A 23,734-nucleotide genomic window follows, 5' to 3' on the forward strand; every position below is an offset into this window, starting at 1 on the left:
GATCTAAAAAGGCTTATCATTCTATTATTAAATACAATTATAATTAGTTAAAATATACATTTAATTAGCCCTTTTTTGGCTCATTTCACGGTTGATATAAAAATCCTTAAAATAATATAAATTTATTTTCAGTAAGTAAAAAACACAAAAACAAGTCTTAATATCCACAGTGTTGCTTCTCAAGTAAATTCATCTTTTTGAAGGATTTTTTTTTTTTTTTTTTTTACAGTTTTACTTTTTTGTTTTGTATACTATTTGATTTCATATTATGAAATATGTACTATTTTTATTATTTATTTATATTTTATATACATTTCAAAAATTCATTTTAAATAACACAAAGATCTAGTAGATTTTACAAGAAAATACAATTTCAGTCTTTTTTTAAAGGTCATGTTTAATTCAACATTACTTGTCGTTTCTTTGTAATTATTTGTGAAATTGACCTTTTTTTCAGTTAATATATTTATATATTTAATCTTGATTTTAACTTGTTTGTAATATTTCATCCTAGTACGAAAAAATACAAAAAACAAGTCTTGATATCTGCAGTGTTGCTTCTCAAGTAAACTGATCTTCACTCAAAAAAAAAAAAATGGTGCTATACAGCACTAAAAGTGGTTCTTTGGCTCGTAATCATACACTTTATATAAAAAAAAAAAGTTGAGCCAACTTAAAATTTTAAGGCAACCAGCTTCAGCAGATTTTTGAGTTTGCTCAGCTTATTTTTGTGGGAGATTCTCAAATTTTTGTTGTATAAACTTAAAACGACAAGTTTAGAAAACTCAAAAATCTGCTGAAGCTGGTTGCCTTAAAATTTTAAGTTGGCTCAACTTTTTTTTTTTTTTTTTTACAGTGTAGGGGAACCACTTTTGATGCTGTATAGCACCAAATCTTGGTGCTTCAGTGGTTCTTCAGCGGTTCTTTGGCATGACTGAGGGGCTATATAGCACCGCTACCAGATACAGAACCTGTTAATCTCCTGTATGGTTCTTCAGCGGTTCTTTGGGGTGATTAAGGTGCTATATAGCACCACTGCCGTACAAAGAACATGTTAAGCCCCTTAAAAGGTTCTTTATGAGCCAAAGAACCATTGTTGGTGCTGTTTAGCACCATTTTTGTTGAAGAAATACAATGCAATATGGCACCTCTTGTGGTTCTACATAGCACCATTCGACAAAGGTGCTGTATAGCACCTTTAAAGATATGGTGCTATATAGCACCAAAAGTGGTGATGATTACAAGCCAAGAACCACTTTTAGTGCTATATAGCACCATTTTTTTTAGTGTTGTTTTAAGAATTTTCTCATACTTCAGCTGTAAAACAAGTTCAGAAAGACTAATAATGAATACTTTATGTTTAATCAATAATCTCATTTTGTTTTAAGTATGAAAGACAGTTGAAGTATGAATTATCAGCTCTTTTCTCTGCATGCTTGCGAGTGCTTCCCAAGGCTGTGAGAGGCTTCTCTGTCTGTGTGTGTAATGAGATGTCAGTGTGTCAGTCAATGGGCTGAAGGAGCCAGGCATCAGTCAGAGTCAGCCGGAGCGAATCAGCCGAGGTGTCAGGCAGGTTAAGCGCAACACAGTCCGGTGTATATCTCCCATCAAGTGTCGCAAATCTCCACACATTGCCTGAGATTAAATCAAAGCAAGCGGAGCTGTTTATGACTCGCAGATCTGTCTGTTCTGTTGGGCTGGTGATGATTTGCCCTTTAACTTCCCACAGGACCAGCGCAATTCATTCTCCAGCAGAGAGAAGAAGTCAGTCTGAACCGTTTCCAGTCTGTAGGAAACATTCTGCGGTGAATTCCTTAAGTTTTGTCAGTCACTATTTGCACTAGCACTAAAGTGTCATGTTTATATAAAGACGCTATGATTGTGAACTGTAAACATGCTTCTTTCAAAGTTCTTTTGTTAATTAACAAAACTCATTCACAAAACTAACATCAAAACAACCATTAATTTATTACAAATAGATGTTTATGTACATTTTCTATAGAGATCACAGCAGCAATAAGACTAATAGATGAAAGAGTGTGCAACCAGGAATTTATCTGGACAACAAGTGAATGCAAGCAGACTTTATGCATTTTAAAGATCATTTTTATAGATTCATTAATCCAAAAGTTTTGGGTCGGTAAGACTCTTCTGCTCATTAAGGTTGCATTTATTTAATCAAAAATGCAGCAAAAACAGTAAAATTGCGAAATAATATTACTATTTAAAATAAAAATTTTCTATGTGAATATATTTTAAAATGTAATTTATTTCTGTGATGCGCAGCTGAATTTTCAGCATCATGACTCCAGTCTTCAGTGTCACATGATCCTTCAGAAATCATTCTAATATGCTGATTTGCTGCTCAAGACACATTTCTGATTATTACCAATGTTGAAAACAGTTGTGCTGCTTAATATTTTTGTGGAAACGGACACATTTTATTTATTTTACATTTACATTTACGCATTTAGCAGACGCTTTTATCCAAAGCGACTTACATTGCATTCAAGTTACATTTTCTACATTTTATCAGCACTTTTTATTTTATTATTATTATTATTTTTTTTTTTTTTTTGAATTCTTTGATGAATAGAAAGTTCAAAAGAACAATTTAATGCACCCCTTGCTGAATAAAAATATTAATTTCTTTAAAAAATCTTAATACTTAAAAAACTGTTTTAAAATACATTTCTCAAAACTTTTAAACAAGGCTTTAAACAAATTTTGCATTTCTAGTTAAAAAAAATAATTTATGTGAATTTCAGTTCATTTTAATTGTACTTCCTTCATTAAAATTCCATTTGCAATTCTGCATGTTTGCAAACTTAATTCAAATTCAGGAACTCAATTTCAATTTGAAATGCATTTTCAGTTCAATTCTGAATTTCAATTTTGGTTTTATTTATTCATTTTGCATTACAATAATAAGAATAATTTACATTATAGTAATCAATCAATCAATCAATCAATCAAAGAATTCTTTCTCTAAAATGTCTAAAACATTCCTATAAATGTGTATATATGACAATAGATTATCATTTAAAATGCAAATCAGCGGGTGCGTTTCATTGCTAGTGAATTCCCCGCTTCATTTCCTCGAGTGTGTGTTGTTTGTTTGCTCTCTGCACGTGGTTGGTGTAAGTGGTTCCCGGGGAGATGTCTTGATTAGATTATGCCGTTAGCTTTATAAGAAATCTCCAAGAGCGGCTACTCTGTTATTTGGGAGTGTGTTCATAACTGTACTTAACCTGTGTGTAAATTGCTATCCTGATGATTGGACTGCATTCAGTAAGGCAGGGCGTCTCCAAACGTTCATCCAAACTCCACTAATTCAGTCCAGGTGTGACCGGCTCCTTCGAGACCAACAGCACTTGTCCCGCCGGACGCTTCCACGCGTCTTAATTACTAAATTCAACTTCTTATTCGTATAATCATTCAGAGCAGATGTTTTTTTCTCCATCTAGTCGTAATGAGTTGCTAATTAAACGCCACCCAGAGGATCTCACCCCCGGAGGACCAAATGAGCCGATCGCGGCCGGCCCTTATCACGGCTCTGAGGCGCCGTCGTGATTTAATCAGCTGATACCGCCTCAGTCCCGCGTGGGTCTTTGTTCCTCGTCGCTTCCTTTCCAGCGTGTTACTGACAGGAAAGTGAGAAAGTGCAATTGCAGCAACATGTTTCCTAGCTCAAAACAAAGATCAAGTGCTTGCGGATTTTCATCTTTAACATGCATACAACTGCAAAGATAATGTTACCTGTCAAATATCATAATTCACCCTAAAATCAAAATAGATAAAATGAGATATATTTTAATTCATTAATATTTTAGGAGCATTAAAGTGTTTTGCATTATGACATTTTCATGATGGTCCTCATGACCATAATTGTTTTACAGATATTTTAAGTTTTTTTTGTTGTTTTTTTTGTAATTTTCATTATTCTAAATGGTGAATGTATAATCTTGATGACATTTTGGTTTATTCATTTATTTTGCATCACAGTGAGAGTGATTTACATTACAGTAATGAGAATTGGGAAAGAGCTTAAATGTCACAAAGAAAAAAAAAGGTCCAAAAATTGTTTCTACAAAATGTGAAATTAATGATAATGATTAGTCATAATATATCTAAACATTCATATATTATATAATTATATATAGGAATTATTGTAATACAATCATATAATTAAAAATATTAATATAAATAATAATTAATAATAAATTAATCATTTACAATTTATATAATATATTAGTGTTATTTTAGTATCACTGAGATACAATTATATTTTTTTGTTAATATTTTGAATTAGATTGTATTTTTGTATTTTTGTCATTCTTTTGGGTTCTTAAAATGTCTTAAATATGTCTGAATCAAGGTTCTTTATATTTTATATTTCAGTAAACATTAAATTATTTCAAGTCACAAAAGATTTTCAATGGTTTTATTTTAGTTTTACTTAACTATATATATATATATATATATATATATATATATATATATATATATATGTGTGTGTGTGTGTGTATATATATATATATATATATATATATGTATATATAAATAAATATATACATATATATATATATATATATATATATATATATATATATATATTATTCATTAGTTAGCACTTTTTAATTTAAAATTTCTGTTACAATGTCTTGTCACTACTTGTTTTGTATATAGTGCTTTGGCAATATTGTATGTAAACTCAATTATGCCAAAAAAGTACTCTTAAACTAACAACTGAATTAAGAAAGAGAGACAGAGACAGAGAGAGACCCATCATTTTCTCTGGCCTTGGATGCTGCTTTCAGGTACCAACAAGAGCATAATAATCTCATCTCCATTTAACACATTTTATCTCACAATCAGCTTGGAAAACGCAAAAGAAAGTCCAGTGATTGTGTATAGGCCAAGAGAAATGTGACAGGACATGTTCTTGACAGCTTCACCCGAACACAACGACGTGATCAGAGTAGATTACTGACCCAGAAAGGCCAGAGTCCAGCAGACCGCAGAGACGTCCTGCTTTAACAAGCCCACTGTAGTTTATTAGCGGCCCTGCATGAAGATAAAGAGCCTCACAGGCCAATTAAGACATTTGTTAACCAGCTCAATTTAAGAGAGAGCGCTGATAAAAATTCTTTGTGATTTTACTGATCCTGTTCTCTGTGGTTCCAACATTAGCATATTGTACTGTAAATAAAACAAAGATTATTGGAGTAAGTTTTACAAGAAAATTATATTTCAGTCCTTCTACCTCAAAATCTCATGTTTAATTGAGAGTAAAAATAAATAAATAACATTCATATATGATAGAATTATATAAGAATTATTGTAAATACAATCAGATAAATAAATACAACCCGAATTCCGGAAATGTTGGGACGTTTTAAAATTTGAATAAAATGAAAACTAAAGGACTTTCAAATCACACGAGCCAATATTTTATTCACAATAGAACATAGAGAAAATAACAAATGTTTAAATAGAGAAATTTTACATTTTTACCCACTAAATGAGCTCATTTCAAATTTGATGCCTGCTACAGGTCTCAAAAAAGCTGGCACGGGGGCAACAAAAGGCTGGAAAAACAAGAAATGTTTAAAACATTCAGCTGGGAGAACATCTAGCAACTAATTAAGTTAAGTGACATCAGGTCTGTAACATGAGGGATGTCTTGGAGAGGCAGAGTTTCTCAGAAGTAAAGATGGGCAGAGGCTCTCCAATCTGTGAAAGAGTGCGTAAAAAGATTGTGGAATACTTTAAAAACAACGTTCCTCAACATCAGTTTGGAAAGGCTTTGCAAATCTCATCATCTACAGTGCATAACATCATCAAAAGATTCAGAGAAACTGGAGAAATGTCTGTGCGTAAGGGACAAGGCCGAAGAAGGTCTTCGGGACCTCAGACGACACTGCGTCACTCATCGGCATGATTCGGTCATAGACATTACTAAATGGGCCCAGGAATACTTCCAGAAACCACTGTCGGTAAACACAATCCACCGTGCCATCTGCAGATGCCAACTAAAGCTCTATCATTCAAAAAGGAAGCCATATGTGAACATGGTCCAGAAGCGCCATCGTGTCCTGTGGGCCAAGGCTCATTTAAAATGGACTGTTTCAAAGTGGAAAAGTGTTCTATGGTCAGACGAGTCCAAATTTGACATTCTTGTTGGAAATCACAGATGCCGTGTCCTTCCAGTCCTTCCAGCTTGTTATCAGCGTTCTGTTTAAAAGCCGGCATCTCTGATGGTATGTGGGTGCATAAGTGCATACGGTATGGGCAGCTTGCATGTTTTGGAAGGCACTATGAATGCTGAAAGGTATATAAAGGTTTTAGAGCAACATATGCTCCCCTCCAGACGACATGTATTTCAGCAGGACAATGCAAAACCGCACACTGCAGCTATTACAACAGCATGGCTTTGTAGTAGAAGAGTCTGGGTGCTGAATTGGCCTGCTTGCAGTCCAGATCTTTCACCTATAGAGAACATTTAATGAAATCATTAAACAAAAAATACGTCAAAGACGAACACAATCTCTTCAGCAGCTGGAAACCTATCTCAGGCAAGAATGGGACCAAATTCCAACACCAAAACTCCAGAAACTCATAACCTCGATGCCCAGACGTCTTTAAACTGTTTTGAAAAGAAGAGGAGATGCTACACCATGGTAAACATGCCCCCGTCCCAACTATTTTGAGACCTGTAGAAGGCATCAATTATGAAATGAGTGTATTTTGTGCATAAAATGTAAAAATTTCTCAGTTTAAACATTTGTTATGTTATCTATGTTCTATTGTGAATAAAATATTGGCTCATGTGATTTGAAAGTCTTTTAGTTTTCATTTTATTTAAATTTAAAAAACGTCCCAACATTTCCGGAATTCGGGTTGTGTGTTTGTTTGTGTGTTTATATATATATAAATGCATTACAATTTACTTAATTATAAATTTTTATTATTTATTTACGATAGATTTACATTGTGATAAATTGAAAATTGTAATAATTTATAAGATACTTTTTATTTATAGATTTATAGACAATCCAAATGACAGGAGAAAGTATGGACTCATATATAGACTATTTGTGTCCTCTATGCTATTTTCATCTTGAAATGGATCCAAACGAAGGCACTGATGGCACCATTCAGCTTGAGGATTATGATTGAGGCTGGAAAACTGTGAGTAAAAAGGTCCTAGAAAAATATAAGCTGTAAAAACAAATGACACGTCAAACTGTGAGCTGTTCTGTGGTTGAGTCACCCTGTGATGCTAAAAACAGCTTCTCTTGAGCACTGATTCTGCAGCGAGACGCTTTATGCTCCTGTTAGTGGCACCACTTCATTTTCTAATTACAGCGAGTCTTTAGCCACCAATACGTCCTGTGGAAACACTAGCTCGTCTCCTAATGAGGGCATGTACCTCATCCGCACCTCATCCGCTGCGTGTCTGTCAGCATTAAATAAACTTTATTATGGCTTTAGATTCAGATTGATCTGGACTCGCAGCCTCCCCAGGGGACAGACAGGCATTCTGGGAAACAGACAGAAGTGTCAACATGAGCTACAATTAGGATGAAAGAGTAGTAATCAACAACAACACTCAGACGGATGTAAAAATATAGATTTGTCAGTGTTATGTAAGACTGGACGATATGGATAAAACATCTAAAATAGATATTTTTCATCTTTTTGATATAGTCAAAAGGAAAGAAAAAATCTATATGTTTAAGCCATATCAGCCATCACATCCATATCTAGGATAAATGACAGAGGTGTCTGTGATAATTTATCTATGATAAATATAAACAAGTCAAAAAAATGTTTTACATTGTGTGCGCATAATTAGTAAATTAGTAAATTATTTATTATAAATTATACATATAGATATACACACATATACATATATATATATATATATATATTAGTGCTGTAAACGATTAATCGCAAACAAAAAGTTTTTGTTTGCATAATATATGTGTGTGTTCTGTGTATATTTATTATGTACTGTGTCTATAAATACACACACATGCAGTATATATTTTGAAAATATTTACATGTCTATATTTATATTATAAATAAATATATTTAATATATAAACAATCTATTTTTATGAAATATATACATGCATGTGTGTGTATTTATATATACACAGCACACACACACATATATTATGTAAACAAAACTTTTATTTTGGATGCGATTAATCGTTTGACAGCACTAATATATATATATTCGGGCTGGACAATAATTCGATATCAATATGTATCACGATATATATTTTTTCAATAACGGTGATATGATTTTTAAACACATTTCCGATATTTCGTTATACATTACTAGTGTGTAATACATTGATTTATTTGTGGCGTTTGACTTAAACATGAGCACTGCAAGTTTCAAAATCAAAATGCGGCGCGGGTGATTTACATGAATGTATCTCTGAAGGGAACCGACTGTCTTCAGAATAGTTTTGATGGAATTTTCATTTTATCTGATAAAGTAGCGTTCACGAGCGGAGCTGCTCAGATTACAGCCATCACCGGGGAAACCGCTAGTTCTACCGCTCTCAAAGAGCCTCCTACTGGCAGAGAATCAGATTGCATTTTCAATAATAATCCCGTCTCCAGCAACATGTTTGTGTGTGTTGAGAGAAATGATAGAAATTAATACTTTTATTTAGCAAGGATGCTTTAAATTGATCAGAAGTGATGATAAAGTCATTTATAATATTACAAAAGATTTCTATTTCAGATAGATGCTGTTCTTCTGAACTTTCTATTCATCAAAGAAACCTGAAAAAAATTCTACTCCGCTGTTTTCGACATAATAATAAATGTTTGTTTGAGCAGCAAATCAGAATATTAGAATGATTTCTGAAGGATCTTGTGACTGGAGTAAAGATGCTAAAAATTCAGCTTTGAAATCACAGGAATAACTTGCATTTTAAAATATTTTCAAATAGAAAACAGTTATTTTAAATGGTAAAAATATTTCAAAATGTTACTGTTTTTGCTGTATTTTGGATCAAATAAATGCAGGCTTGGTGAGCTGAACTGAACTGAAATCTTACTGTTCAAAAACCTTTGACTGGTAGCGTATGTTAGCCTATAGTTTGAAGTTAAAGATATTAATATTAATAAGGTGAGTCTGAGATGTTTATTTGACAGTCATTTCACATTTGTTGTTTGTATGAAGGCTTAATACAAATAAAAGGTGAACATTAATTTATTTGTGCTGTTTTTCTCCCCCTAAAATATTATATAGTTTAATACGAGGAGTTCATAGACTTCGCAAATTAATTTTTCATAAGTTTGTAGGTACTTATAAATTTAAATTATCTAAATTATAAAAATTACATATATGATTCATAATAAAAATATGTAGAATTTTAGCTATTAATATATTTTAATAGTATTATCTATAATTACATAATATCTTAAATGATCACTTTCAAAACATTAATCTAAGCTGAAAATAACTGAATAATTTTTTTCTGTACTAAATTAATTCATGAAATAATGACTTTTCATATAAGAATTTAATATGAGTAAAACTCTTTGAATTAGAGTTTTGAATTGATTCAGTGATATAGCCAGTATGAACTGGTTCACTGAAGTTAATAAAACTTACCAAATGTAATGTAGCAAAATCACAAATATCTTCTGAATATTCAATAAATATCACCTAGTCCTCATGCTAACCGTAGACACAGCACAACATCACGCTAAGCAGGAAGCAGCGGAGGGCTGTGTTTGAGGTGTACAGCTGCTGGTCAGATGAATGGACAGTGCTTGATGCTGGAGATGGACAATCCCACAGAGACTGTTCATCCGTTTCTCTCAAACACTCACTCGCTCTCTCTGTCTGACTGATTGGATGTGAGAGGAGTCCAGGCCGCTCTCAGAACCACACATCAGACCTAATTAAAGCCGCTGATCTGTGAAGCAGACCCCGGCGCACACCAGCAGGGAACTCAGGCATACACTACAAAAGAAAACAGCAAAGCTCTTCTGCACAGCAATGCTTTACAAACTTTTTCAGCTGGTGGAGCAAAAAAAATTAATAAATAAATAAAAACTGTGGACCACCAAACATCACAAACCTGGAGGAAACTACCACCTACTGTACCTCCCAACAAATACCTACAGTACAAGTAGTAAAAATGACTCCTACACTTTACACTTTCACAAGTTAATATTGACACAATCAGATGTAGCATAATACTGTTTGAAATATTATTAAAAAGTAATCAAAATATGTCAAAAAAAATAAAATGAGTACTTAAAACAATTGTTTTATTTTGAAATATTATATATGTTAATATATTATATGTATTTATTTTAATATATATGTATATACACTGAAAAAAAAAAAGAAAGGTAAGTGGTCGCAAACAATTTATTTTAGCTACATTTAATAAAAAAAAATATGTTGAAAGTTAGTCAACTAAATTTGTTTATTTAAATGTAGCTAAAATAAATTGATTGCAAACACTTACCTTAAAAAAAATGAGTAAATTCAATGAATCATTTTTTTCAGTGATGTGTGTGTGTGCATAATGTATTATATAATTTTACATGTATTACGTAATTTATTGTTTTTAAATATTAATATTTTATTTTAAAAGAAATAAAAAATAATACATTTATATATTTTTTATATAATACAAATGTATTTATTTAAATAGAAGGCAGTAATTACCTATTGACAGTGAGCAAAGAGTATAGAAGACCAAGAGGCGAGCCCTGCGCTTCCGCCATTCTGGGGTGAAAAAAAATAGATGAAAGGCCAGATTTTTTCTGTCACACTGATAGTTTTTGCAGTGGATTGTTCTTTTATTCCACTTTGACTTCTCTTTCGTTGTTATTTGGTCCATTTCTGTGTATCTGTGCTGTTGTTCAATTGGAATTTTCACCCCAAAATGGCGGCCGCGCTACCTAAGCGCCACCTAGTGCCTGTCACCCAAAAAGCATCAGAGTTTCGCCTCTTGGTCTTCTATAGCCTACTCTTTGCAGCGACACAAGGAAAATCTAACAACAAAATGGCAAGAATTATCATCCAGTCAATGTTTGGGTCTATCACTAATTTGTTCTGTCACTTCTAAATTTATAACAACACAAGAGGCCTACGGGATTATTTACTTCGAGTAATTTGTGACCCTCATCGCATTTGGCCATTATATTTCCATTCCCATGCCTTCATTATTTTCCCGCACTGATTCAGAGTTAGTCAGTTTGTTGCTATACTCTTATTTCCCCACAGACTCTTTTGGTTTCTCAGAGCCTGTTATACGCCAACAGATTCACAGTCAATTAGATGCAACACGGTGCACGGTGCTGAAGCCAAAGCTAGCGTTTTACAGATAATTTGCAACCGTGCCGCTGTTTGCAGAAGTTTGTCTCTCAAGATGGCTTATTATTGAGTTATCATTAAAAACAGAACTCCCAGCGCAAGCCAGCCATCTGAATTCAGCTTATATAACAGCCTGCTACTTGTGAAAAACCCAAGCATGTGTGGGTGGGCTTACAGTCAAGTGCAAACATTTCGGCCTTGAGAGGGGCATCTGCCAGTGATGAGGCATTACTGACGCCTCCGCCGTTCCCCGCGCTGGAACGCGTTTCTCCATCTGTCCACCCCGAGCATCTCCCACATCTCTCATGCAAACCGTCCCGGCACAGCCACCGTCCACCACTGAGCGCTCAAAAGACCAATCGCTCCAGGCGCGCTGGGAGACGTCCTGGCCAGCGATGTTCGCTTAATGAACCGCTCAGTCAGACCGGTTTTTGTTAATGAAAGAGTCACACTGATTTGCGTATCAGATTTGTATATGCAAATGTTCTGTATGCATGGATTGCCTGGATGAGCTACAGCTTGGCAATGCGTACATCTTTATTTTAACTGTTTGATTAGATGCCTAATACCAAGACGTTTTACACAAAATGCATTCATTTTCAAACTGTATTTTTAGTAAGTGCACTCTCAGAAATAAAGGTACAAAAGCTGTCACTGGGGCGGTACCATTTCAAAAGGTACACTTTTGTACCTATTAGGTTCAAATATGTACACTTTAAGTACTAATATGTACCTTTAAGGTACCAAAATGGACCCTTTAGGTACAAACATGTACCTTTTGAAAAGGTATCGCCCCAGTGACAGCTATTGTACCTTTATTTCCGAGAGTGTGTAATAAAGCTAAAAACTAAAATAAAAACTAAAATAAAAAAAAATAAAAATAAAAAAAAAAAAAAAACACACACACAACAATTACTGAACCTTAAGCTAAAATTTAAATGAAAACTGAATATATAAAAATAAAAGCTAATTCAAAATATGAATAAATACTATAATAATAGATAAATAATACTAAAATAACACTGGTGCAATGTTGTTTAATGAATACTATTTAAAAAAAATAATTAAAGAAATAGTAATAACAATAAGGATAACTAAAAGTCATTTTAATTCATTTTTCAAGTAATTGAATAATTACCAAATAATTACTAAATTAAAATAGAGTATATTTAATAGCAGAATTTAAGTGCATGAATAGTTTTAATACATACAGTACATTATCAGGCCCTTCCTGTTTCTGACGAAGTTGCTTATAACACAAAGTTAATCTAGCAGCTGATCATTAAAAACACCTGTTCAACACAAACTCATAAATGTCAAAATCTTAAAGTTTAAGAATATCTGCCTTTGACTATGCTATTAATCACAATTAATGAGCGACAAACTGAACCGAAGCAACAGAATACACTAAATACACTTCATTAAAATAAAAATCAATATGCATATACATAGAAATGACATGGGACAATGAATTGATTTTCTACCAGGACTTACTACTAAAAGTTCTCGCATTTCCTTTAAAAGCCACCATCTAGTGCCTTCAGTTCAATAGCAACTTGTCCAGTGTGAACAGACACTAACTCTGGCTGTAAACACAAATCTTTCAGCTATTGCATGACTTCTGTTTGCAGAAAAACTCTGCGTTTTGGCAGGTGAGCGAGGGCAATCTGAGCCAAGCAAAAGTGGGTTTAGTCTTTAACCTGATCATGAAGCATCTTCCCACTTCATCAGAAAGAATAAGTAATTGGCACGTCCCTTAAAGGAGTGGGATACGCTCCCACCCTCCTTCAATTTACCTTTTCAAGCCTTTCCAAGCCAGAGCTCTAAAAGCCTGTCAATCCCGATAAATCTTCTCCTATCATCTTTGTCCCCAGCTACGAGAGGAAGATGGAAGACGGATGAAGACAGAAGGGGAAAAATATGGCAAAACGAGCCCTACGTGCTAAACGAGATGCTAATGCGCTGTCCTGGCGTTGACAGGCCAAACAGTTTACTGTTTTCATCATACTGCTTCTCGTAATTGATTAATTACTGTAGTTGAGCTAATTGAAAGTCACCTCTCTCCCAGCGCGTTGGCTGTAAATTGCGGACCGGTTGAGGGTTGCGGTTGATATGCAAACTCACGCGTCGGTGTCTCTATCTGTGCTTTCTTTCTCAACCTTTTCAATCCTGAACATCAGACAAACCACAGTCGCTGTCAGAGCGATGCCACTAATAAACCAATTAACTTATTAGAAGCTCATTTAGGGCTGTAATTGGCAACATGGCCACTCGTTTGTATGAATAAATGCAGGTTTTTAGCATCCTTTCAAGCACGCTGTCTTTTTATTAACCTGGATGGCTAATGGAGGCATGCATTCGCTTTTCACGCAGATCTGGCTGTTTAAAGCCCATGATGCAACATTACGCAGGAGAAAAGCCCATTTCTCCATTTGCACGCAAAAGAAGCCAATAGTAGCTGTGTATTTTTGCAAGCAACGTATAAATCACAAAAATGAAAATAAATAAATAAATGAATTAATTCTATAAAATAAAACAATAGCAACTGTTGTTACTGTAAACTAAAATGATTAAAGATCAGATTAGATGAAAAACTTTACTGTAAAACTGTAAAATTAGAAATGTTGCCTTGGCAAGTACTTCAAATTAATTAGATTAAGCTGAGGTACTAAAACTACTAAAGTTAAATGAAAATAAATCTAAATAGAAATATAAAAATAATTAAAATTAAAATGACAAAGTACACAACCATATATTTTTTGGAAGCAACATGCACAAAAAAAATGAAATAAAATAAAACAAATAAAAACAAAAAAAAAAATTGTAAAAATCAAAAAAATCAAAATGCAAAATGCAAAAAAACAGATTATGTGCAACACAGTGTTATTATTAACAATGCTATTATTATTATTAACTAAAACTATTAGAAAGCAAATAACTGAAATAGCCGTAAAAAATATTAGATGAAAAACATAGGCTAATCTAAATAGAAATGGTAAAAAATTTAATTAATTAATTAAATTACAAAACAAAATGTAATAAAGATTTAAATTTTTTTTTGCAAATGACTACAAATGAAGTAAAATAAAAGAAAGAACTGCACAAAAAAACAAACAAATAAAAAATAAAACAAATTTAAAGCAAATAAAACAATTATAAAATAAATGAATTAATATAATAAATAACAGAATTTTAGACATTTTCAATACAATTAATATAATAAATAATAGAACAAAATAATTAAATATAAAAAGATAATTAAATAACACTACTACTACTAAAAACAAAAATAGTAATAAAAAATTCCAGTCAATTCAGAACTCGGAACATCACCATCTTGGAAATTACTTCAAATGACCTTTCTCATTAAAGTGGGATTGATCAATCTGCCCTGACTTTACAAGTCAGATATCAAACCTCAAGAGCTATTTCTGCAATCACTTTCAAGTAGGAGTGAACATGAAGCAGAGCCATACCACGGACCTCCTTTGCTGAAATACAGAAACATTCATTCGTCCTAACGATAGAGAAGATCTGCACTGATCCAATCGGGTGCTGTTGAAATGGAGGTTCAATTCTGTGACATCTTACGAATCCTATACATAAAGATCCTTACATCCTAATGCTCTCCAACAGCAATTCATTCCACGGGCGAGCGCTATCAGCCACCTCCAAAACGCAGTAATGAAAATGTTCCATACATTAAAGATGATAAGCACAGGGATCCATTACTGGCAGATTCTGTGAACTGATATAGTCTGAAAGAGGCGAACAGGATTTCTGTCACCTCATACCTGCAGCAGAACTCCTAGTTCCTGTCAGGAAAACATGAATGCTAATTTGCTGCCTTGAATTTCCTCTTCTTTAAGCTACATATGTCTGTCTGTTTGATGATTAATTTATGTTGATAATGGAGAAATACTGAACACTGGTACGAAAAGTGCTCTGAATACAGACTCGGCCTCAGATGGAGGCTGATCTGACCTGAATACACAATCAGCTGAGAGCTGACACAAATCGATGCAAACAGAAAACCCCACATATCACACTCATCTAAAAGTTATCATTATTTATTTTATTTATTTTTTACTCAAAAATGACAATTTGCTCACCTGCAAACAAAAACAGCACATATCAATTTCATTTAAAGAGTTTATGTTCACTTAAATGCAAACATAAAACTGCATGTATCAGATGTATTTAAAGGTTTTTGTTTTTTGTTTTTTTTACTCAAAAATGACAATTTGCTCACATGCAAACATAAAATTGCACATATCAGACTCATTTGACAGGTTTGTTTGTGCAAAAATAAACATTTGCTGAAATGCAAACATAAAACTGCACGTATCAGATGTATTTAAAGGGTTTGTTCGCGCAAAAATGAAAACTTGCAAACATAAAATTGCATATATATATATATATATATATATATATATAAGACTTGTTTAAAGGGTTCAATCTCTGAATATGAAAATGTGCTCACTTGCAAACATAAAACTGCACATATCAGACTCATTTAAAGAGTTCAGTTGCTCAGAAAAGAAAATTGCTCACCTGCAAACACAAAAGCATGCATATCTGAGTAATTTAAATGGTTTGCTCACTCAAAAATGTGAATTTGTTAAAAAACTGCACATATCAGACTCATTGGAAGGGTTCGTACAAAATTAAAATTTAATTAAAAAACTGCACATATCAGACTTATTTAAAAGGTTTGTTGACTCAAAAATTAAAATTCATTCACCTGCAAACATAAAACTGCACATATCAGACTCATTGAAAGGATCCGTTCAATGCACTCAAACGCACACATTAAACATTTTAGACTCGTTTAAAAGGTTTGTTTGCTCAAAAAAGAAAATGTGCTCACTTGTAAACAAAAACCGTGCATATCAGATTTGTTAAAAAGGTTTGTTAACCCTCATGTCACTCTAAACCTGTATTTCTTCTCTGGAAGTGCACGCTCAGGCCATTGTTTTCCATACAATAAATGTGTTTGTTTGTGCTTTTAAGACGTGCATGTTGAGGGTTGATGATAAAATCCACTCACTTTCATTGAACATCCCCTCGAAACATCCGCTTCTGTGTTCAAAGACAGAAAGAAGGTCATGAAGGTCGAGTGGGTTTTGAACAACATGCGCGTGAGTAAAGCATGACACAGTTTTCATGCATCCCTTTAAGCACCCCTACATATATCTGATGAAATGTCTGAGGCAAATCCTGCAGCTTTAGACGGCTCTGTTCTGGGACCAGTGAAAAACCCCGATGAACTTGAGCTTTAATCCGCCGCACTCCGCCTGCTGTTCAGACACTGACGACGAGGCTGAGGAGGAACAGAAAATGGGCAGAAAGAGGATGAAAGAGAATTTAAGGCAGATGAAAAAGCCGAAGATGGAGTGTGATGGGAGGACACAGGAAGTGGTTAAAATGGACGGCTACAAGCAAGCGATGCAAAGCAACGGCTGGCTGTTTGGAACAAGAAATAAGAAAAGTCAAAGAAAATGAGGGGAAAGCAGAGAGGAGGTGTGGATAACAGGGTTGTGCGCCATACAGAATTGAATTGAGATGCTTTTTAAATTACAATTTCATTGCTGAATCTGAGCTGAGGTGGCAAATAGATTGCAGATCTCAGATGGACTTGGAGATTTTTGCATCTTCGTGTATATATATTTAATATTTTAATATATATATATATCAATTTAATATTTTACACCTTTATCTTTATTTATTAATATTTATAGACTATTCTAAATATATATATTATATTTATTTTATATAATAAAATACACATATTGTATTTTGTTACGAATATATTTATGTATTTTATAAGTTTTATCACACGTGTGTGTGTGTGTTTGTATAATTTTTAAATAATATATCGAATTTTTTATGATTTTAAATGTATAGTTTATTTTAATATAAATATTTTTTTCTTTCTTTAAAAAAAAAAATCACATACCTATATATTTTAATATAATATACATTTTAATATATCTAATGAATATATACATGCACATTCCATTAATTATATTTGATTTAATATTTTAGCTATTTATCTTATTAATTTTATTTTATATACATATACAGATATATACATTTATATTGTTTATCTTTATATATATATATATTAACTATATTAACTATACTAACATTTCTAATTTGCCACAAATCCCCCCTCCCTCCCAAAAAAACCCAGAAATAAAATAATTACAAATGACTTGCATACTTAAACTCCATATTTACCAGACATTTAAAAAGTAATAAATAAAAATGAATGATTGAATAATCTTGAAAAAAAAAAAAAGAAAAAAAAAATACTAGTCTCCATTACTTAGATTCTTGATAGAATGATAGAAATATTTTTCTATTTTCTGTCATTCCAACTCAAACTCCACTTCAACAGCCTGTAGGTCGAGGCCAATTCAATTCACATTCACACTCATGAATTGTATGTGAGCCAATGTTTCAAGTCTGAATTTTGCCCAACTCTGGTGGATGAGAAAGGCCTGAAGGCAAAGCAGGAAGGTGAAAAACACCAAACTGCATAATTCTGGCCTCATGTTTTTTTCCAAACAGAGAAATATTGCGAGGTGTAGAGAAAGAGAGGGATGAAGGCTGTTTTTTCTTTGCTCCCTTCATTTATTTGCACACAGTCAGCAGGTTTGGCTTGGGTCTGCAGGGAGCGGATCGATGCCGCTTTCTATAGCCCCAATGCTCTCCTCCATCTCTGACACCAAGATAGTGTGATGATGGACCAGAGAGAGACTCACACAGCATCACAGATGCATTCCAGCACTACAGTCTCCAGATTAAAGAGAAATCATAATAATAACAATCAATTTCATTTATTTACATCAGATATATAATTAAACGAGTAAAGAGCTTTGCAAGAATAATCCACGGCTTTAAATAATGAAGACAACTTGATAGTTTTGAACACTTTTAAACTATACTTTTAAAGATAGTTTAAATGATCTCTTTAGTATTCATATGTAAGTGTGTTTTTAGCGCATACATATTTCTGTATGTTTGGACAGGCATATATATATATATATATATATATATATATATATATATATATATATATGTACAGTAGTAACATATGGACAGCTTACAAAATGAAAAGATTTTTATGCATGACGTACAGGCATATATATATATATATATATATATATATATATATATATATGTACAGTAGTAACATATGGACAGCTTACAAAATGAAAAGATTTTTATGCATGACGTACAAATGTTTACAAACATTTATAATAAATGTGATTATTTGAATATGTTTAACTGCATCACATTTATTGAACATAGTTAATGCATTGAATTACATAACATGCATTGAAACGGTTTCATTATGTATGTGTGATTTCTAAAATCTGTGACGCACCGTGTGTTAAACCGTAAAATCAACAGAGTTTCACTTGTATTTCACACTTGTTGAGCTCTGATGATTCATCCATAAAAGAGTGCAAATGTTTTTACTGTTAATAGACCCATCTGGATTCCATTTATAAGTAAGTCTGCCATTAAAAACGTCTTCCTCTGATTTTTCCCCATTATTTCCTGTTAAATGACAGTCCCACTTTGGGTATTAAACACACCTGTTTTTGCACGTCAAGAAGTCTAAAGTCTATTTTCAGCATAAGTGTGCAAGTTTATTGAGATGTATACCTTCCTCTGTAATAGTTTGAATTCGATTGTTATTTTAGGCATTTGATGCACTCATAAATGTACAGGGTGTACTAACTTTTCCCACACAAGAAATGGGCATTTCTGCTTATTTAAGCAGTACAAACCATTTCAAAATGCACATTATATGTCATTTGTTAAATTATAATGCCCTTTACCTAAAATTGGTGAAACTACAATATCTACTGTATATAACCTGGGGTGCACTTACTTTTTAACAGCACAGTCCAACCAAATGTTACTCTCTCTCTCTCTCTCTCTCTCTATATATATATATATATGATAAAATAATATAAAGTTTAGTATAATACAGTTGCTCTTCAAGTGCTAAAATAGTCATAAAAGGAATCCTTAAGAATACTGGAATTAAAATCAGTGTTATTTTTGTTAATTAATATGAAAACTATTAAACAAACATAGTTAAAGATAAAGTGTAGTTACAATAAATGGTACAAAAATGATATGAATGGTATCAAAAGGTGCTGTTATTATACATATTATTTTATATAAATATATCATAATTAAATATTATATATATATATACAACATATTATTCATTAAATATATATATATTGTACACACACACACACACACACACACTCATGATATACATGAAGGCTATGTATGTATGCATGTATAAAATCCATATTTTCCATATATTCAGTAAGTATACAGTTTGGACTAAAACAGTTTTGTTGCAATAAATGGCGTTTAACATTCTTACGTATTAGATGCAGGTGAAGATCTTTGGCTCTCAAGAGGAATGATATAAACCTCTCTTGTACCTGTGACTTCACTGAACTCAGTTAATAATGCATGTGCGATTCCAAGAATGCCAAACTTTCAACGTACATCTTGTAAAACATTAATACATCAAATTGCTCAAAAGCCTTTTTGGACCGGCCTCATCTCAAGCAAGCTGAAAGGTTGCACACGGAGAGCGGGAGAAAAAAAAAGCAGTGAAGGAAATGCCAAAAACTGTGAGAGGAACCTGTAAAACGAGAGTGTCATAGTTGCCCTTGAGCAAGGTCCACATCTCGCTCCGCTCAGGCGGGACTAAAGCGCTAATATGCACTGTATGAAAAATGTAAGTGGCGTAAATCGTATTAGATTAGGCGACCCGCTGAGTGAATAAATGACAGAATAAAACAATGGCTCTCGATGGAGGAGGGCAGTGGGGAATGTGGCGTTGCTCGGGGCTGAAATAGGCCTCCAGCTGTTCCCATCATCCTCCATCCACAGCCTCGACCAGGTGCGAACATGTCACACTTCTTACCAACTTTCCTGAGTTACATTAAGGCCCCTTATTAGCCTCTTAAAGGGACAGTTCACCCAAAAATGAAAATTTGCTGTTCATTTACTAACCCTCAGGCCATCAAGATGTATGTGACTTTTTTTCTTGAGTTGAACAGTAAAGAAGGTTTTTAGATGAAACCGTGGTCCTTGGTAATTCGAAAAATCTAATTCAGTGGCTGTACATTTTTGAGAATAAAAAAAACACAAAATTAATCCCTGTGGCTCCTGGCGATACACTGAGGTCTTACGAAGCGAAATGATCGGACTGTGCAAGAAACTGAACATTATTTACAACATTATTACCAGTAATCCTTATCTCAAGCAAATGGTCTAGAGTGATGTCTGGTTCACGAACGAATCATTCTTTTGAATCGGTTCTCTTTTGGGAACTAGATGAACCAGTTGACCAAATCGGACTGAAGTGTCTGAAACAGTTCACGGCTTGAGCAGCACAGATAAACAAGTTACACAATCAAAACTCACTTTTGGATGCCCGACAGTCACTCCGACTCAAAACGAGTGAAAATACCAGCGTATCTGATCCTTTGATGAATGAATCATTCAGCGCTCCAGCTCCTTCAACAGTCACTGAACTGACTCACTTTCTCATTGTTTATGTAAAAAGGTGAGCTGATGAAGACGAGTTTATTCACTTTATAAGCTTTAGACATGTAAAACATCCATGCTTCACATCATTACTGGGTGCTTTAATAATGTAATTGCGTATATGTTACGTCATTGCGTGATCACGTAAACAACTAGTGAATTGAACCAGTCTGTCCAAAAGAATCAGATTTCCACATTTGCCTGAGGCATTTCTGGGTGAACTATCCCTTTAACATCTTTTAATTTGGCCAGAAATTTTCCGGAGGGCCACACGAAACGGCGGATCACTGCTCTTGCTCAGCCAGGTGCTGCAACCGTGGCCTATATATCATGCAACGACATGTCATCTAACAATGTGTGCCGTACCCTCGCCATCCCTCCGAGGCTCGTGATCGCTAGCAGAAGCTCATCTGTAAAGGGCCAGCAGAAAGTCATGGGGTACAAGGAGACTGTAGTCGAGACCCGCAGTGAAAATGACATGCATGTGACTGGGAATATCATGTGGAATCGTGCTGGTGTTGAAAGTGGGGCGAGTTGAGCAGCTTGTGTTCACCTTGAAGCGCTTTAAGTTTGCAAACATTCACGGCAGACCCCCTAACGGGAGCCTCGGGATGTTCGTGAACAACTGAGGGAAGCTGGGAAGCTCACTGATATTTTATTCATTATTCAGTATGAAATTAGTATTCTTGCAAACAGGATTTAAAACCGAGAACCAGCTTTTATCATTACAACCACTAATAAAATATGATTATGATTAAATATAACTACCAGGGTTATTATAGTTAACTAAAACTAAAACTGCAACTAAACCATGAAAAAAATAATAAACCATTAAACTATGAAACCATTAAAAAAAACATACTTGAAATAAACTTCATGACGATAACTTATAACTCAATAAATAATATTAACATATACAATGTTTGACTTTAATAATGTATTAGTAAATACTGAAATTAAGATTAAAAAATGATTTAGAACTATTTTCTTTGTTAATTAATGTTAACTAATGTAGTTACCTAACATTTAAAATTTGTAAAGCGTTACCACAAAAAGTATAATAGTTTCCTACGTCGCAACTCCATCTACAAGGCCACAAGAAGAGAAATGATATTTCAGTTTGAGAGAGTAAAATAACACAACACATAGACAACACATCGTTCATGCCTTGCTGGCTAGAAAACAAATATACACAGTCCAGTTCTTGAACAAATGACTCATGAATCATCAGTTTGAATCAGTCTAACGTGCCACTGAGAATCAGCCAGAGTGATTCTTGAATGATTCACTAAACCAAAAGTCACTGCTTTAATGAAGTCTAACCAGAAATGAACTCAAAACTGTATAGCATTGTCACAATAAATGGTACAAAATACAAATATATACATTTTATATATATATATATATATATATATATATATATATATATGCTTAAGAATCATAAATGGAAACTACCATTGGTATTGTCAAATAAAACTATTATTTAAATTATTTTTTAAAAATACGAATTACTTAAAGGTTTTCATTTTTTAAATAAAGCTGTAAAATAAAATGAAATTTAAATATTTCAAACTTAAAATATTATGGAAAAATATATAAAAGGTAAACTAAAATTAACATTACAAAAACCCAAAATTAAAAAATAAAGCTAAATAGAAATATAAAAAATAATAAAAATGACAACAAAATGACTAAAAATCTAATTAAAATAATAAAAAAAGAGCTAATTTAAAAAAATTAATAAAACATATAATAGCATATAATAATCCTAAAACATCACTGATGGCAATTAGAACCAAAATCGCTAATGATCCCTGACGGCGAGGACTATGCGCGGTTGTGAGGCATTATGGGATGCCAGGGTGTCCCTGAGCAGTTTCCTCATATGAATTTGATCAAAGCTTTATGAAGGACCATCACTCCTCTTTCATTCGCCAGTCATTTGCAGTCCACTCACCGTCTGCCTCCTAATGATGAGTCTCCTATTTGTAGTCATTTCAGGAAATTCGACGACCTACTTGCCGGGGTCACGCGCAAAATGAACTAGACAAGCATCTTTGAAGATTATGATAATAGATTCGAGGGGAGAAATCTGGATTGTCTTGAAATTCACTAGCACGGATCCTCATCTCATTACCCTCTTGCGTGGCAGCCCATATCAAAAGCGTGATAAAAATACACAGCAGATAACATTAGCATTGTATATTTCCACGCATAATATCCTTTGTCCTTTTTTTCCCGGCTAAAAGATAGCATATTGGCCTCGTCTTTGAAACGCAGGCTGAATAACACTGAGGGAACGTCTTGTTCCAAAGCGCAGAGAATTCGCAAAGAATAACGCCGCCGTGCACACGCTGATGCCTTTGGGTGGAAAATTATAGTTTTTGCTGCGTGCAGGCGATCTGAAAGGCCCGGCGGCGACTCAACGTACTGCCGGAGCGGCTTCGCTTGGGAAAAGCAAATTCATGCAAATGAGTTTATCTAGGAGCTGTCGAGTCGTGCATTCAAAGGTGTGTTTACCGCTAACAAATTGAAACGTGGAGTTAATAGTAGTGTTCTCGCTCGCTCCCAGACAGACGCTCGCTTTTCCCAAAGAAAATATGGACAGAAACAGCCGGCTTGTCTGCGAGGAAAAAAACAAAACAAAACCAGTTGTGAATGTTTTATGAGCGGATCTTTGAGCGTCGTTGCTGTATGTAGAAGGAAATAAACACATTCATTATGAAACACACGTTATGGCCTATAAACCGCTGGAAATTATGGCTAA

The 23,734-nt window shown here is 33.6% G+C and overlaps 1 protein-coding gene across 3 annotated transcripts in view; it reads right to left on the reverse strand.

Annotated features, from left to right (window-relative positions):
* Window positions 1–23,734, reverse strand: part of iglon5 (IgLON family member 5) — a 181,382-nt gene that overhangs the window by 92,806 nt on the left and 64,842 nt on the right. The window contains exons 2-3 of one of the 3 annotated variants that reach the window (XM_058746762.1): window positions 16,558–16,690; window positions 16,418–16,449 (exon numbers count right to left, since the gene is read on the reverse strand). The exons of 1 other annotated variant lie outside the window; for it this stretch is intronic. In XM_058746762.1, the coding sequence (XP_058602745.1) occupies window positions 16,418–16,430 (13 nt within the window). In that variant the 5' untranslated portion in view covers window positions 16,431–16,449; window positions 16,558–16,690. The remainder of the gene's footprint in view (window positions 1–16,417; window positions 16,450–16,557; window positions 16,691–23,734) is intronic. One more of the 3 variants, XM_058746763.1, reaches the window with a different exon arrangement.

Source organism: Onychostoma macrolepis, chromosome 16 (assembly GCF_012432095.1).
Source record: "Onychostoma macrolepis isolate SWU-2019 chromosome 16, ASM1243209v1, whole genome shotgun sequence".
Taxonomy (NCBI): Eukaryota; Metazoa; Chordata; class Actinopteri; order Cypriniformes; family Cyprinidae; genus Onychostoma; species Onychostoma macrolepis.